The sequence below is a fragment of the Strix aluco genome, chromosome 20 (genome assembly GCF_031877795.1).
Source record: "Strix aluco isolate bStrAlu1 chromosome 20, bStrAlu1.hap1, whole genome shotgun sequence".
NCBI lineage: Eukaryota > Metazoa > Chordata > Aves > Strigiformes > Strigidae > Strix > Strix aluco.
Genome location: NC_133950.1, coordinates 4,620,150 through 4,633,777, shown reverse-complemented (window position 1 = coordinate 4,633,777; position 13,628 = coordinate 4,620,150). Strand labels below are relative to the sequence as shown.

The window sequence follows — 13,628 nt, the reverse complement described above, 5'->3', positions numbered from 1 at the left end:
AAAGCCATTTGTAAAGGGTTTCTTGCCCCCTTAGCTTTTCTTCTGCTGGCCCTCCCCACTTGACTGTTCCCATTACTGTAGCATAGGGTGTGTGTTAAAATCTCTGGACATTTCAAAATGGGAAGGAAAGAGGCAGATTCCCAGCCATGAGATACTTAGCAAGACACTGAGACAGAAAATTCACAGCTGATCATGTCATAATCTGCAGTAAATGGAGACCCCCATCCTGCCACAGTTAAATCTGGAAGTGCGGAGTAAGGATAAGGATCAGTGAGCAGATAGGCAGAGCTGTGTAGCATGCAGCGAGGTCTCTGCCAGTCTCAATATTTAAATCTCTTTCTTTTTTGCAGAAACCGCAAGTCCCCTGATTTCAAATCCTTTCCCGCTTTTACAAAGTAAGTGTGATGGATGTCTGTGGTGCGCAAAGGCGGGGACTTTCACCCTGCAGCTGTGCTGGCCTGCCCTCTTAGCATTTTTCACGAATAAATGGGTTTTTATTATGAGTCCAGGTGTCAAAGAACAAAATGCCTCTCTTCTGTGGCTCTGGTTTCAGAAGTAAATGCAACAGAAATCCTTCAGGGTGTTCCTGTGCAGTATGTGGCTGCTAGACCATTTAGACTCACGGCCTTCTGGGAGTTAATTTTTATGAAATACGCCAATACGTGTTCTGAGAGACCAGGGTTTGAAGACTGAAAATGAACCCGTGTTTAAGTTACACTTATGCACGGGAAAACTAGGCTTCATGGCTCGGCTCACTAAACACCTTTGCAGAGACAATTTGCTTTGGCTTGAGAGCACGGATGAGAAATGGGAGCCCAGGGCACGGTGGTGAGCAAGCAGCAGGGGAGGGAGAGCAGGTTTGGGATGGGCGGATGCAGGTGGGCTCTGCTTGAGACTCTGCCCTGTGTCCTTGATGCTTTCAATAGACAGAGCTTCTTCCTTTGTCTTACAGTGCGTTTGGTGACTGCTTAGCTTGTGTCTGGATCTTGGGGGTGATACTGTCTGCGCCAGCCTCGTAATCCAGGACTGCTGTCTCTTAAGTATAGGACACTCCTGAGTGCTGCACCCTGAGCATGACTGCAGTGGCACAGGATGCTTGTTCTTTCTCCACTTACAAACCTGAGAAAGAAGTGAGAGCTTTATTCAGAACATGAGAGTTCACGTTGGAAGAGAAATCAAATTAGTGCCAACAAATTTTAACAACCATGATGCATTCAGGACTCCCCTTTTTAAAGCATGCTTCATAGCATCTTTTTACATCGCACCTCTTTTGTTGTCTGAGAGGGGTGGAAGCGACAGAAACTTCTGTTTTCGAGAAACTTCCCCTTATTTTGATATGTGACGGCATTTTTCTAGGAGACTGCTGCTGGTTCTAATGTATTCTGTCATTGGTTTGTGTCAAAGGTACGGGAAGATGCAGTTACACTGTTATTAAAGCCAATGGAAACATTGAGCAAAAACACTGAGACATTTCCCTTACAGTTCTTCTGCATTTGTTTTTCATCAAAATGTGGACAGAAGTGTTGAAATGTGGGTCTTCTCTGTTGAGGGGAGAGCTGCCTGGGGGTCTGCTCCCTGTGCTGCCATCAGTCGTTGAGCTGGCTGCTGGGTTTCACTCATGCACAAGCAGCTCAGGGCGTTTTCTGTTGAAACTTTCTGTTAAAAGCTCTCAACTCATGTTCACTCCTGGCCTCAAACCAGGCTCTGCTATTTTCTCTGGCTTAGATGTGGCAATGAGAGTTAACATGGGAATTAGAGTGATTTATTTAACCTAAGCACAAATGCTGTTTTTTCTCTGTCTTGGCTTATACAGCCTGCTGCCTTATTGTGGAGCCTTGTTCACTGGGTATACATAAAGCACTAATAAAAGTGTCTAATAATAGCCCTGTGGAAAGATGTTTTAAACTGTGCAACCAACTGTGAGTGTTAGTTCTATGTGGCTCAAGAGACTGAAGAGACTTCAGCAGCTGCTGGTGCTTTAGATTTCTGTAAAGGTGTTTTCAGAGAGTACCTGGACAGCCAGTAAGGGTGACGTGATAGCATGTCTTGTTCAGAGCAGAGAGGGACCTGGCTCACAAAGGAGGTGGTTTTTTCTGGGGAAGAATACCTTGGGGAGAAGGAGTGCTTTGTGCTCAGCAGCCAACACCCAGTGCACCACAGACAAATGTCTCTTCTTTTTGGGGAGAAAAGGTCTTTGGTGCTTGATAGGAGAATGAAATGCCATTGCTTAGGGGTGCTGCAGTGCTTGAGTTTTAGACAACTTGCAAGAAGCTGTTCTGGGTGTTTGCAGTTCCAATGGCACTGTTTGCTTGCAGCAGATTTTCTTGTGCTCTCCACTATGTAGCTGCTCTACATTGTGGGAAAACTTGGGAATGAGAGTCAGACTCCGCTGAGATCAGTTGGCTGTAGAGTAGCCCTTTTCTGCTGGCAGACAGGACATTTTCAGAGTGATTTCCCCCTCCTTCCAAATTTTCAAATATTTTGCCTCAGAAGAGCCGTACAGAGTCAGGATCCTGGCTCAGCACAGTGCGATCCCCAGGTTACTGGAGAGAGGATGGCACTGACGCTTCAGAGGTGGCCATCTCCAAGCCTTGGGGTCTGCTCCTCTGCATGGCAGGCAGTGGAAGGAGCAGATAGCCCAGTGACAGCTAGCATGGCTCGAGAGAAGAACCTGCTGGGTCTGTGCCACAGGCTCCAAGTGGAAGGGGACAGCCAGTGAGGAAGGAGGGACTGGAGGAGGGAGATGGGAAAAGATGGTGGGTGGACAGATAGCAAGGGAGCAGTGTAGGCATTGTGCAGCCTCACCTGTCATATACTCGGTGTTGTACCCTTTCCCCTTCTTCTCCGGTGCTGTGTGGACAGGTCTGGCCCACACAACATTTGCCATTTCATACACAGACTTTCCACTGCCAAATTTAGGCTACAGGCTTGCAGAAATCTTCTAAACATGCAGCAACAACAGAGAGCCAGAGAGACAGTGGGGCTCACGTGGCAGCCTGAACTGTCTGAGGGTTCAATTCATGATTTCTTGTCTTTTTGTGAAGGCTCAGAGCCTGTTTCCACCCTTTCTGCAGCAAAGCCTCATGCATGTGAGAAGAGGCAGAACATGGAGAATAGATGCCCAGAGGCTTGCTCTGCAAGGCTCCTGGCCCAGCAGCATGTGTCGGGGGTCAGGCAAGAGCCCTTTCCCTGCTGTTGCACAGGCTCTCAGGCTTCTGCAGGAAAATGCGTCATAGCCATGGCTGAACATGGACCCATGGGAGAGCTCAAGCTGTATCCCAAGGCCTGCAGAAGATGCAGCATCTCTGACTGCTGCCCCAGCTTCACGGCTCTGGTCTTGGCTGTGTGAAGAGCTTGCTTTCCAGAGGTGGATAGGAGTGCTATATCCTGGCATTTCATCTTCTGAGCTGTTCAGTGATGTATGAGAGTGCTGCACTACAGGTTTAGAGTTGAGCGTTGCAGGATTTTAATGGCTTATTTGCTAACATGAAGTTTCTGTAGGATGCACTAGTGCCAGTCCATAGTAGCAAGGACACGGTCTGCTACATGCACACTGCGGGACGTTGTGCCTGGGTCACAGCCTGGCCAACAAAGCAAGAGCAACCAAAGCATGGGATTTCAGCCTGTAAAGGGGGGAGTACTCTGAAACCAGCCTTGCTGAACTCTGCCTGTCTCCTTCCCCCTTCCGTGGCTGTGTAAGGTGAGCTTTGGGCAGTTTTCACACCCACCCTTCCAATCACCCAGCTGCTTTAGGCTGAGCAGCAGTTACTAAGAGTGAGCTGTGGAGACAAGGAGAGGAAGGGAAAGCTACTAATGCAGACTGGTGAATTTATCCTCCGCTCCCTTGAGATACAAGTGTAAAGGAAGGTTGTGTGAGTGCGACAGCACTGGGTGCCTGCTGGGAATTGATGGGGTCTCGGGATGTTGTAGCCCATGTCCTGCACCAGCCCAGGAGGGCTCAGGGCTCCAGGAGCTGTGGTTACAGGTGTGAACTGGAGTCCCAGCCTGCAGCCTGAGCAAGCCAAGTACACAGCAAGAGACCAGCTGGCACCAGCACGTGTTTAGCATCTGCCCAAGGGAATGCAAATAGAGGAAGCTTGGAGAAAGCAGAGCACCCTCCTCCCCAGTCCACGCTAGGGGAACAGAGGTAGGATGCTCACAGCACCTGGCATTGCTAAGAGGCCCATGGCCCTAAGTGAGAGCCAGGAGCCAGTTTGAGCACGTGGGGTAAACAGCTGTTTTTTCCTCTCAAAGGGGGTCCTGTTGCTCCTGCCACAACTTCCATCCCCCTCAGATATGGAGCAGCAAGACGAATTGGTTCCTAAGAAGCAATTAAGGGTTTGAGGAGTGAGGGAGAAGGTTTCCAGAATCATGGGACAGGCTGTCCAGGCAGTCCTGCTGCAGGTCAGAAGTCTCTGAGCCATTTCTGAGCTGACTGCACAGCCACTCTTCCTGCTTTCTTGTATATGTATGGCCTGTCTTGGTCACTCAAAACAACTGGAGCTGTTGGGGAGCACAGGTGTTCTCGGGGTTCATGTGAACAGCACAAATGGGTCCCAGCTTCCCTTGTACTGCCACCAGCAAAGCCGAGAGGGAGAGGAGAGGTTCGTTACCTGTGGGCCCCTTGCTGAGTTGAGACCACTCGATGGAGAGCAGATCCCCTCTGGATCTGTAAACCTCAGTCTGAGCAGGGAAGAGGAGAGCTGAAATTGCTCCTGGGGAAGGAAAAGCAGAGGTCTTGCAGTGGTGCAGAGAGGGACTGTGCTCCCATGAAGAAGAAAGGGACACAAGTGTGGCTCACAGGGGTGTTCAGAGCAGTTTTGACAACTTTTACAGTTAACTCTACCTTTAAGTTGCCAGCAGAAATCAAAAGGGAGAAGGGATTTACTCACTGTGCATACTAGCCCAGATGAGCAGTTCTTTTCCAGCGGTGGCTTTTGCCTGGTTTCAGATACGGATTGCCTCTTTCTTCTCTCCACCTTCCAGATCCCTCTCCCTCTTCTAGCACTGAGACATGCCACCCTCCTCCTTCCAGTCAGCCTGACTGTTCCCAGCTCTTTGCACTGTGGAGCATAAGGGGCTTAGAAGCTGAAATCTCAGAAGTATGAGGTTTGGGAAAGCCCTGGGAAATAAAGTGAGTTCGTCCATTCCCACAGGGATTCTGCACATGCTCCCAAGCATCCCTTCCCTCCTCCCCAGGAAGGACTTTTGAATTGTTGGATGAATTTAAATTTTATCCCTAGTTTTAATTTAACTCATTTTTGTTTTGGCAAACTGTAGATTTCTGTGACTCCTTGTCTCAAAAGTATTTAGAAAATGTTTTGGCATTTTCAGAATGCAAAATTAGTTTTTGAAAGTAGACAGTGGTTTTGTTTCCAGTGGTGGACATTTCTGTAGTAAAACAGAAGGGGAGGCTTTTGGAAATGAGATGAAAAACAAAAAGACTTTTCTGAGAAGAATCACAAATGAGAGACCTTTCGGAGTCACTGAGTGCACTGAGCACACAGCATGTTGTAGTGGCAGAGGGAGGAGCTTGAGAAACTGTGGAGATCTTGATGGTGACTGATGGATGGAGATGGAGAGAACCCAGAAAAGGCAGGTCAGGAGTGAAGGGGAGTCAGGCAAGGGGAGAGCTACAAGAAAGACAGCACAGGTTTATGTTGATAAAATAGCTGAGAATATAACAGGAGGAAGATAAAGCAGCTCAGTGAGACACAGTAAGCTGAGAAGAAATAAGAGCATGTAATGAAACAAAAGAGAAAAATGAATGTGAGAAATGTGCTGCTTGGAGAGCGCTGCATGTGAGTGATTTGCTTCCTGGTGAGGTGCCCTGTGACTGAGCTTAGGGGAGGAGTTGTTCTGGTGGCTACTTGGAAACCTGCTTCTAGGAGAATTGTGGAGTTTGTGTACTTGTCTGGGAGCAGAGAAGAGCGAAGGATGGATTGCTTCGCCACCACTTTCTTGGGCCGAGGTTACTACAGGCAGAGATGGCGGAAGGGAATACATGTGCCTGCTTATGTTTAAATGGCACACGGAGACCTGAAAGTGTTCCAGGAAATCTCTGAATTTCAGGACTTTCTGAAGCACCTGAGGTGTACAGCATTTTCTGTTCTTCCAACTCTGTTGTAGGGGAAGGGGCTCCAGCGAAGCAGTGGGGCAAAGAGGTGGTAGCTTTATAAACTGCCCTGGCTGCAGCACTGCAGCTCTTCTGACCCTGCCAGGAACCTGTCAGCAACATTCAGCAGGCTCTTTGAAGTGTGACTTCTTTCATTAGATTAATCAAATGTTAATTCTGACACTTGAAGGGAGAATCAACCCACTTAGTTGGAGACATTTCCATCTCAGCAGTTGAGGTTCCATAAGCAGCAAATAGGTGCGTCTGTGTCACAAGTCATCTGGCATTGAAATGTGTATCTAAGAGTGATGGTTTGCACCCGTGTGGGGTCTTTTCCTCTCTGATAGTTACAAACAGAGTCTAAACAATTAGATTGCATTCTACCTTTTGTGGCATTTTACCACAACTGACTATTTCACTACTGATGATTTCAACAGAAACAGCCAGTCCATGTTAATTCCCCCAGTCCTGAAATTCCTGAGCGTGTCACTCAGCTGCCAAAGTCTTCCCTTTTTTTCACAAGCACAGTTACTTAAGTACAGTATTTCCAAACTTACTCACTACAGCAAAACACAGGAATAGCATCACAAGAAAATACATTAAGTTAAATAAAGCACTGAGCACAGCTCCTCCAGATGGAGCTGGCTTCATCTTTTCAGAGGGCTGTAGGTTCTGTGGGAAAGGCACAGCAGGGTGTTTAACCTTACGGCATATAAGTATAGCTTATACAAACCACTCATGTTCTCTTTTATGTTTTTCCTCACAGCTTCCTGTAGCCATCTGATGAATTCTGGGGTTTGCTACCTGAGATAGACTTCTTACAGATTATAGCCCAGTCAGGCTTGTGCTTTCCTGTATTTTGGTTCTTCCATCCTGGATGCTGGTGCTTTTGCTTATTCATTGATACAGGATATGTTTTTCACTTCGAACACAGATACAGTTTTCTGGTGTATTGTAGCAATAGACCTTGATCTGTGTGTGTGCCAGGCATTTGTATGCAAAGCTGTTTGTATACCAGATGCTTGCCTTTGTCCATTCTGCTGTTACGAAACAAAATGCCACAGCATAAATGGCGGCAGCGTGCTCGTATGTCTGGAGGTATAGAAGCAAACTGCAATGTTAACGTATTTCAGCCACTGTAGTTTGGTACTACATCTGTCAACTAATGCACTCAACTAATACTGTTTAAACGAGCAACTGCAAACATTTGCTGTTAGGTTAATTCAGTGGAAAAAGTGCACTTTCAACACACTTGTTAGAACAGAACTAAAAGTATCTTTCAGCTCATGAGGGAGCTCTGCACCCAGCTCTTTCCTGACTCCAGCTCATCCATATTACTCTGGCAACATGGCTCTCCTGCTCTGCTCTCAGCCTTCTGGCACAGCTCTGATTTCTGTGCTTCTTCCCCTCCACCTCTGCTTACCCCGGCGACTTGCTGCCACCGAGCCCAGTGGCACTCACCATTCCCCAGTCTCGCTGCACTTGCTGACAGCCACAAAAAAATCAAGCTGAGTTCCCCCCATGGCACTTCTCCATGCCCCAACTTCTGAGCAACAGGATTTTTCACAACCTGATGCTCCTTGTCTTACTCAGGAAAGGCAGCAGAGACTGGAATTTGACAGAACTGGATGTAAAATGAATTCACCATGCTTTGCTTTCAGGCTTAAAAAGAACAAGGATATGCTTAAAACAGCCTGCAGCAGGCATGAGCTAGTAAACCCTGGTCAGTGTGTAGCCTCTCAAATCTTTGTGCAGCTTCACTGAGATCCCCCCTAAACACACACTGGCAGGTGCTTCGCTTTAGTGCACGAGCTGTCCCTCTGCCATCCCGGGCCTTCTTGTGGCAGTAAAGTGAAGCACGTGGAAAAATGCCTGACCCCAGCCCAGGAAGCAGTGACGTGCCCTGGCGCTTTCCCGAATCACAGCCTGAGCCCCGCGGCTTCGGTTCTGAGGAGCCGCTGTGACGTGCACACGTGGGCTGAGGTGACAAGGACCGGGCCCTCAGGCGCTGCCCCGCTACTGTACAAACTGAAGTATGCACGTGTGCTGCTTCCCTGCATACTCTGTATAATTCTTCTGAACTGATTTCTCCCAAACAGAGCCTTACACCTGTGGAGCTTGTGGAATCCAGTTCCAGTTTTATAACAATCTCCTGGAGCACATGCAGTCCCATGCAGGTAAGCTGGGCACTTCGACTCGCTTGAAGCGGAGAATTAAATTCTGCGCTGATGCCTGATGTTGACCCCGTTGTGTGTCAATAGAGCTTTCTGTGCTCACGGTTTCCAAAGCCCCAGTAATTTCACCTGCAGCAAAAAAGATACTCAAAGGCTGGAGCACACAGCAGCGGCTGCAACAATGTAAGGCTCCCGGTGTATCATAAATACTACCCCTTTCCTTAGGAAGAGAGGAAACGTGCCGTGCTAGCACAGAGCACATCAAGCTACTCATTCTCTTTATCCAAAGGTATCTAGGGAATGCTCATTGCGTAAGCGTTAATGGGTTACTCCTACAGCAGATGAAATCCCTCCTGCAAAAAGGGTAGTTCTCATTGAAGCAAACAAAGCAAAAATCCTTTCAGGGCAGCAGAGCCTTTGCCCACACAAGTCTTTTTCTGTGCTTGTGTCTCCTGGAGTTCTGCAAAGGACTGAAATGTGTTCTCCAAGGAAGAATTTGCTATTTCAGCAGTTATGTTCATTTCCTTCTCTGCTTTCTTCAAAAGAAAATTCTGAGGAGTAGTTCCACTTCTTTGTTTCTAAGCCACCTTTTTCTTTTCTATCTCAATACATAAGAGACGTAAAATTTCAAAGCCAAAGCTGTTTCAAAGACAGCATTCAGAATATTCAAAAATGTACAAACAGGATTTTTTTTATATTGGCAGAATTTTTTTTCTTATTTTTTCCTCTTGAATGAAAATTCAAGTGAATTAACACAGGTTTACAAATTAATTCACCTTTGACAGACCTGTGGTCTCTGATAGACAGATGCTCTGTTGAGATGTGCTTGCATCTGCCCTCACTTTACAGGTAAGCCCTGAGTAGGGTGGCACAGAAGGACAAGTGGCTCGAGGAAAAGCATAGTTTCCATTCTGTAACAGTAATTCTAATCAAAGTTCTTACCTTGTTCTGTGTTTTAGTTTTAGTCCTGATTTTAACAGTGTCCCTTGAGTTCTTCATCCATACAGTTCCTAGGTTCCAGTTCAGTTCTCATTGGCAAATCTTAGTGCACACTTGGTGTGTTGTTCAGGAGCTACTTCATTTATCATCTTTGTAATCTTATGAATAGACATTTAGGGTGATTTCTTAAGGTATGAGCTTTGTGCATGTTATTTTCTGTCAGAGCGTAAGCTGGTTAATGTGGAGTATTTGGACTTCATGTTACACCAAGGAGTGGTGAAGCTCCGCTCAGGGCAGAGGCTGCCGTCAGTCCATGGTGTTGGGGTCTGTTCTTACTGTTTGTCTGTGGCAATTTCTGCTTGCCTCCAAGCTGCATCCTGACCATCCTGTTCCTCGTTCCGGTCTCTGGTACTGAAATGCAGCATTTTGAGTTACAGCTCTTAGTGACACTGAGTAGAGGAGCTGCAAAGGAGGGACCAAGGTTGAGGTATCAAAAGGGAGAATGGCAATTTACTGGCAAGGTGTGAGCTGTTGAAAATGCTAAGCTAGTGCTGTCTGCAGCTTCTTCCTTCTCTCTTCTTTACAAATGGCCCATGGCCTCTGAGCTTGTTCACCTGGGTTATTTTGGACACAGAACAGGGCTGGAGGGAGCAGGTAACTGTGATCTGACTCATGTAATGTCAGCAGAGATTAATATTAAAGGGTAAATCCCCTCTCCCCAACTCAGGATTACTCCTGTTAAACTCTGTATTTTCTCTGTAAGTCACTGTCTTCTGCTTGGCTGCTTCCCCCTGAACATCTCGCTGGTACAGTGACAGCAAGCTTGTCCGTGTCATCTTTAAGTGCTTTCTCCAGGCATCACTGAGGCTGCCCCTGTGAAAGCAGCCATCCCCTGCTGTGGCATCTCTGTGCATGGTGCTTGCCAGTCCTGTGCTCATGTCTCTTCCCCTGCAGGGAACAGCAGCCTTTCCTCCAGATCTGTGCAGCTGGGGACGAGCGGCATGGTATTTGCTACTGTGGGAGGAGGGCAAAACAAAGTGAAGAGGTGTGAAAGCTACAGACAGCTTTGGTGGGTGTCCAGTTCTGGATATTGTACTTAGGCAGATCAACAGCAGATATTACACAGGGCTTGCAGTTACTCTTGGTCGCAGTTTGTTGCCCTTTAGCCTCTCAGAGCTTGGGGATTTCCATATCCAAGAAGCAGCATTGGCACAACATCTCTGAAGTCTGGGGGAGCAGAGACCTTGCAGTCATCAGCAGAAGTGGTGGCATAGGACCCACATACCAGGGACACTGGCATAGTAGCAGTTTATACCTGTCCATATGCCTGGCTCAAGGAATGTTACATTACGGGGATGCAGAGATACAAGAAGCCCATATGGGTCAAATACTCCCTCAGTTAATGTGTTCAGGAGTCTAGTTTGGCTTATCGTGTCTGATGCAAAGGGGTGATCTCTTCCAACTAAACGTGATGCATCCACTGAGCCCTTCTTGCAAGTGACCAAAGACAGGAAACATGTTGCTGGTCTCAAAAGAGCAAAAGCAGGGACATACTGGCTCTTGAGTCATTCAGAGGGCTGAGCCTGGAGGCTAGAAGGTAATAAGGAGAGATTATAGCTCCATAAAGCAGCTACACAATGAGAAGAAGCAATTAGAATGTAAATTGGAGGCTGAAAGGCAGAAATAGGAAGCAGAACACCAGGCAAAGGAATTTGTTCTGTAATTACACTGTACAATATACAGCTTTGACTCCCTTTAGAGTACTTTGTTCAGGTCGAGTGCTGCCATATAATTCCCTTCCTACAGTCTAGAGCTAAAAAATAAAGGGACGACTAGGCTGAACCTGGCTTAAAGGATTGGAGGCATGAAGAGAAATTAAAGAACCATGATCTATGTGGTTCACAGACTGCCTGATAAGGAAGATGGGGCTGCAATGCACAAATCTCGTTAATGCCATATTGAATGCCAGTGGATATTTGTACATAATAAATCCCCTATTATTATGAAATAGAGAAGGGGGGGAGGAAATACGGAGAGTTTCTCCCCCTACCCGCCCCTCACCAAGACAAAGAAGGCCTGAACCATGAACAAAGTTAGTAAGCAACATCCAGCATTTTCCTTTGCCTACCCACAGATGTTTGGAATTGAGGACACTGGTGGCATTAGCTCAAGAGCAATTAGTCTAGGCAAATGCTGAGAGAGAAGTGGTGTGTCGTATCTGATCACTGGCATTCACCAGAGCATGTCCTGCTCTTCACATCTCTTCCACACCTGCAAAGACCGACCTGTGCAGTCCTGAGCATGGCAGTGCTCCCCAGGTACCAACAACGACCAGTGAATTCCCTGGGCACATACAGTCCTCAAGGCAATCCGAGAGTCTACTTGGTTCTGTCATATCCTGGATTGGTCTTGGGTATTGATCTAGTCTGTGGCCAGTGCAGTGCCCAGACCTAACAGTAACTGTGCAGCCTGTGACTGTTCATCAGCAAGCTTTGTGAATGCCCCAGCAGTTAATGTGCAGAGCTGCTCAGATTTGAGAGGACTTGCTTGTAAGGAAGAGGGCACTGGAGTTTCATCACATCATTGCTTGTCTCTAGATCCTTGCTGGTCTCCCTTCTCTCCCAGGTCAGTGCCACACATGAACGAGAGCAACTTTGCCCTCTCCTGTTTGTTCTGACGGGCAGCACGCTGCTCTGCCCAGCACAGCACCACATCAGCCTGGGCTGCAGAGCAAAGCACCTGTGTGTGCCCTATAAAGGCATTCCTCTAATTCGTGCTCTGCTCTCTGGAGCGCTGGGGCAGGATTCATTTCACTGCATGCTGGTGTGCCTAGGCTATAGATATTCCCACCTGAGCAGCTCAACTTGGACTCCCTTTATAATCAGTGGAGAAGAAGTCATTGACTCCAGGTGAGTTCAGAGCGTGATGGATTTTATACCACAAGAGGCATCTAGTTCTTCCTGGGTGGGTGAATCACACTCTTAAGCCTATTTTGCACCACTGAGTGTAAAACAAGGCCCAAGGGGCCACTTTGAAGAGAGACATGTCTAATAGAGATGTCTAAAATTAGGTGAGATGAGTCCAGCTATGATGAGTAAAGGATGTGTTTTGTCTTCTTTGTTTTTAATTCCATCTTTCTGTCTAGTCTGGTCATCAGTCTCTCCATCTTTCTCCTTCCTCTTCCACTTCTCTTCATTGTGCGCTTTATTGTTGCTTCACAGCCTGTTTCAGAGCACACTTTCATAGTGAAGCATACTAAGAACTGGAAAATTCATTCTGGAGGGTGGGGAGAAATTCTTGGGGCACAAGAGAGGAAAGCACATGGCTATGATACAGAATTTACTATCGTGACTGCATTTCCTTGAAAGATCCCATCAGATTGGCAGCCAGTGTTTAGCCCAGAAATGGGAGCATGAACACAAAGAGCCCTAGGGTGGTTGATATCTTTACATCCACAGGGAGGAATGATCTTTGGTCACACTCCAGAAACTTGTTTTTTTTTAATTTTTGTTTCCAGTCTGAGGCAGCAGTGAGCAGCCTGAGAGGAGATTGGCTCCCTCTCTACTGTGGTAGGAAACCATATATGAAGATTGTAATAAGGTCGTTTAGATATCAAGGAGTTAAGCACAGCCTGAAAAACAAAGTACTTAACAGTAAAGAAAAGGGAAGCCACCTGCGGTGCAGAAAGAGGCAGTAAGGCAAAGGAAAGATAAATGTTCGTTACACCTCCTTTAATTTCAAAAGCAAACAAATTGCACAAGTCAGGCTGCACAAGGAACATCTATTCCTCCTGGTGTGCAATATTTCTCAAGGTGTGCTGATGACATCAGTGTCACTGGTGCACAGAAAAAGCCATTGTCATTTCAGCCACGTTTTGGGAGGTGATAGGTTGCAGGTCCATAGACAGTTTTCAAGGTTTCTGATGGTACTGTGCCGTCTCACTGAAAACTGCTTAAAAGCTCCAGAGAACGTAGTGGATTGGTGTCACCTTAGTTAAGGGAACCATAAGTAAATGCTAAGCAGATGGGTACTGTTTCCCATTCTTTGTGTACATTATTACCTTGTGCTTCTAACACCTCCCTGTCTCTTGCCCCACAGCTGACAACGAGAACAATATTGCCTCTAGCCAGCCCAGATCACCTCTAGCTGTTGTTGAAGAAAAGTGGAAACCACAGCTCCAAAGAAATAACGCCAACAATAGTACGTAGCAGCGTTTGCTCTTTCATGCTGGGCTTACTTGTCCACTTTGAACAAGTGACAGAGAGGGTGCAGCAGTGATGGGCGTTGCACAAGGCCCTTGTCCTCGCCTAACTGTGCTTGATTTCATCTGTAATTCCTGTACAGGAGCGCTCGTATGCAAAAAGCACTGGGAACCCTGGGGAGGTGGTTGGAAAGGTTTG

The 13,628-nt window shown here is 47.0% G+C and overlaps 1 protein-coding gene across 7 annotated transcripts in view; it reads left to right on the top strand.

Annotated features, from left to right (window-relative positions):
• Positions 1–13,628, top strand: part of ZNF618 (zinc finger protein 618) — a 160,335-nt gene that overhangs the window by 136,965 nt on the left and 9,742 nt on the right. For 5 of the 7 annotated variants that reach the window (XM_074846611.1, XM_074846608.1, XM_074846607.1 and 2 more), the window contains 3 exons: positions 351–395; positions 8,215–8,292; positions 13,327–13,428. In XM_074846611.1, coding sequence (XP_074702712.1) covers positions 351–395; positions 8,215–8,292; positions 13,327–13,428 — 225 coding nt within the window. The remainder of the gene's footprint in view (positions 1–350; positions 396–8,214; positions 8,293–13,326; positions 13,429–13,628) is intronic. The other 2 variants (XM_074846613.1, XM_074846610.1) reach the window with 1 other exon arrangement.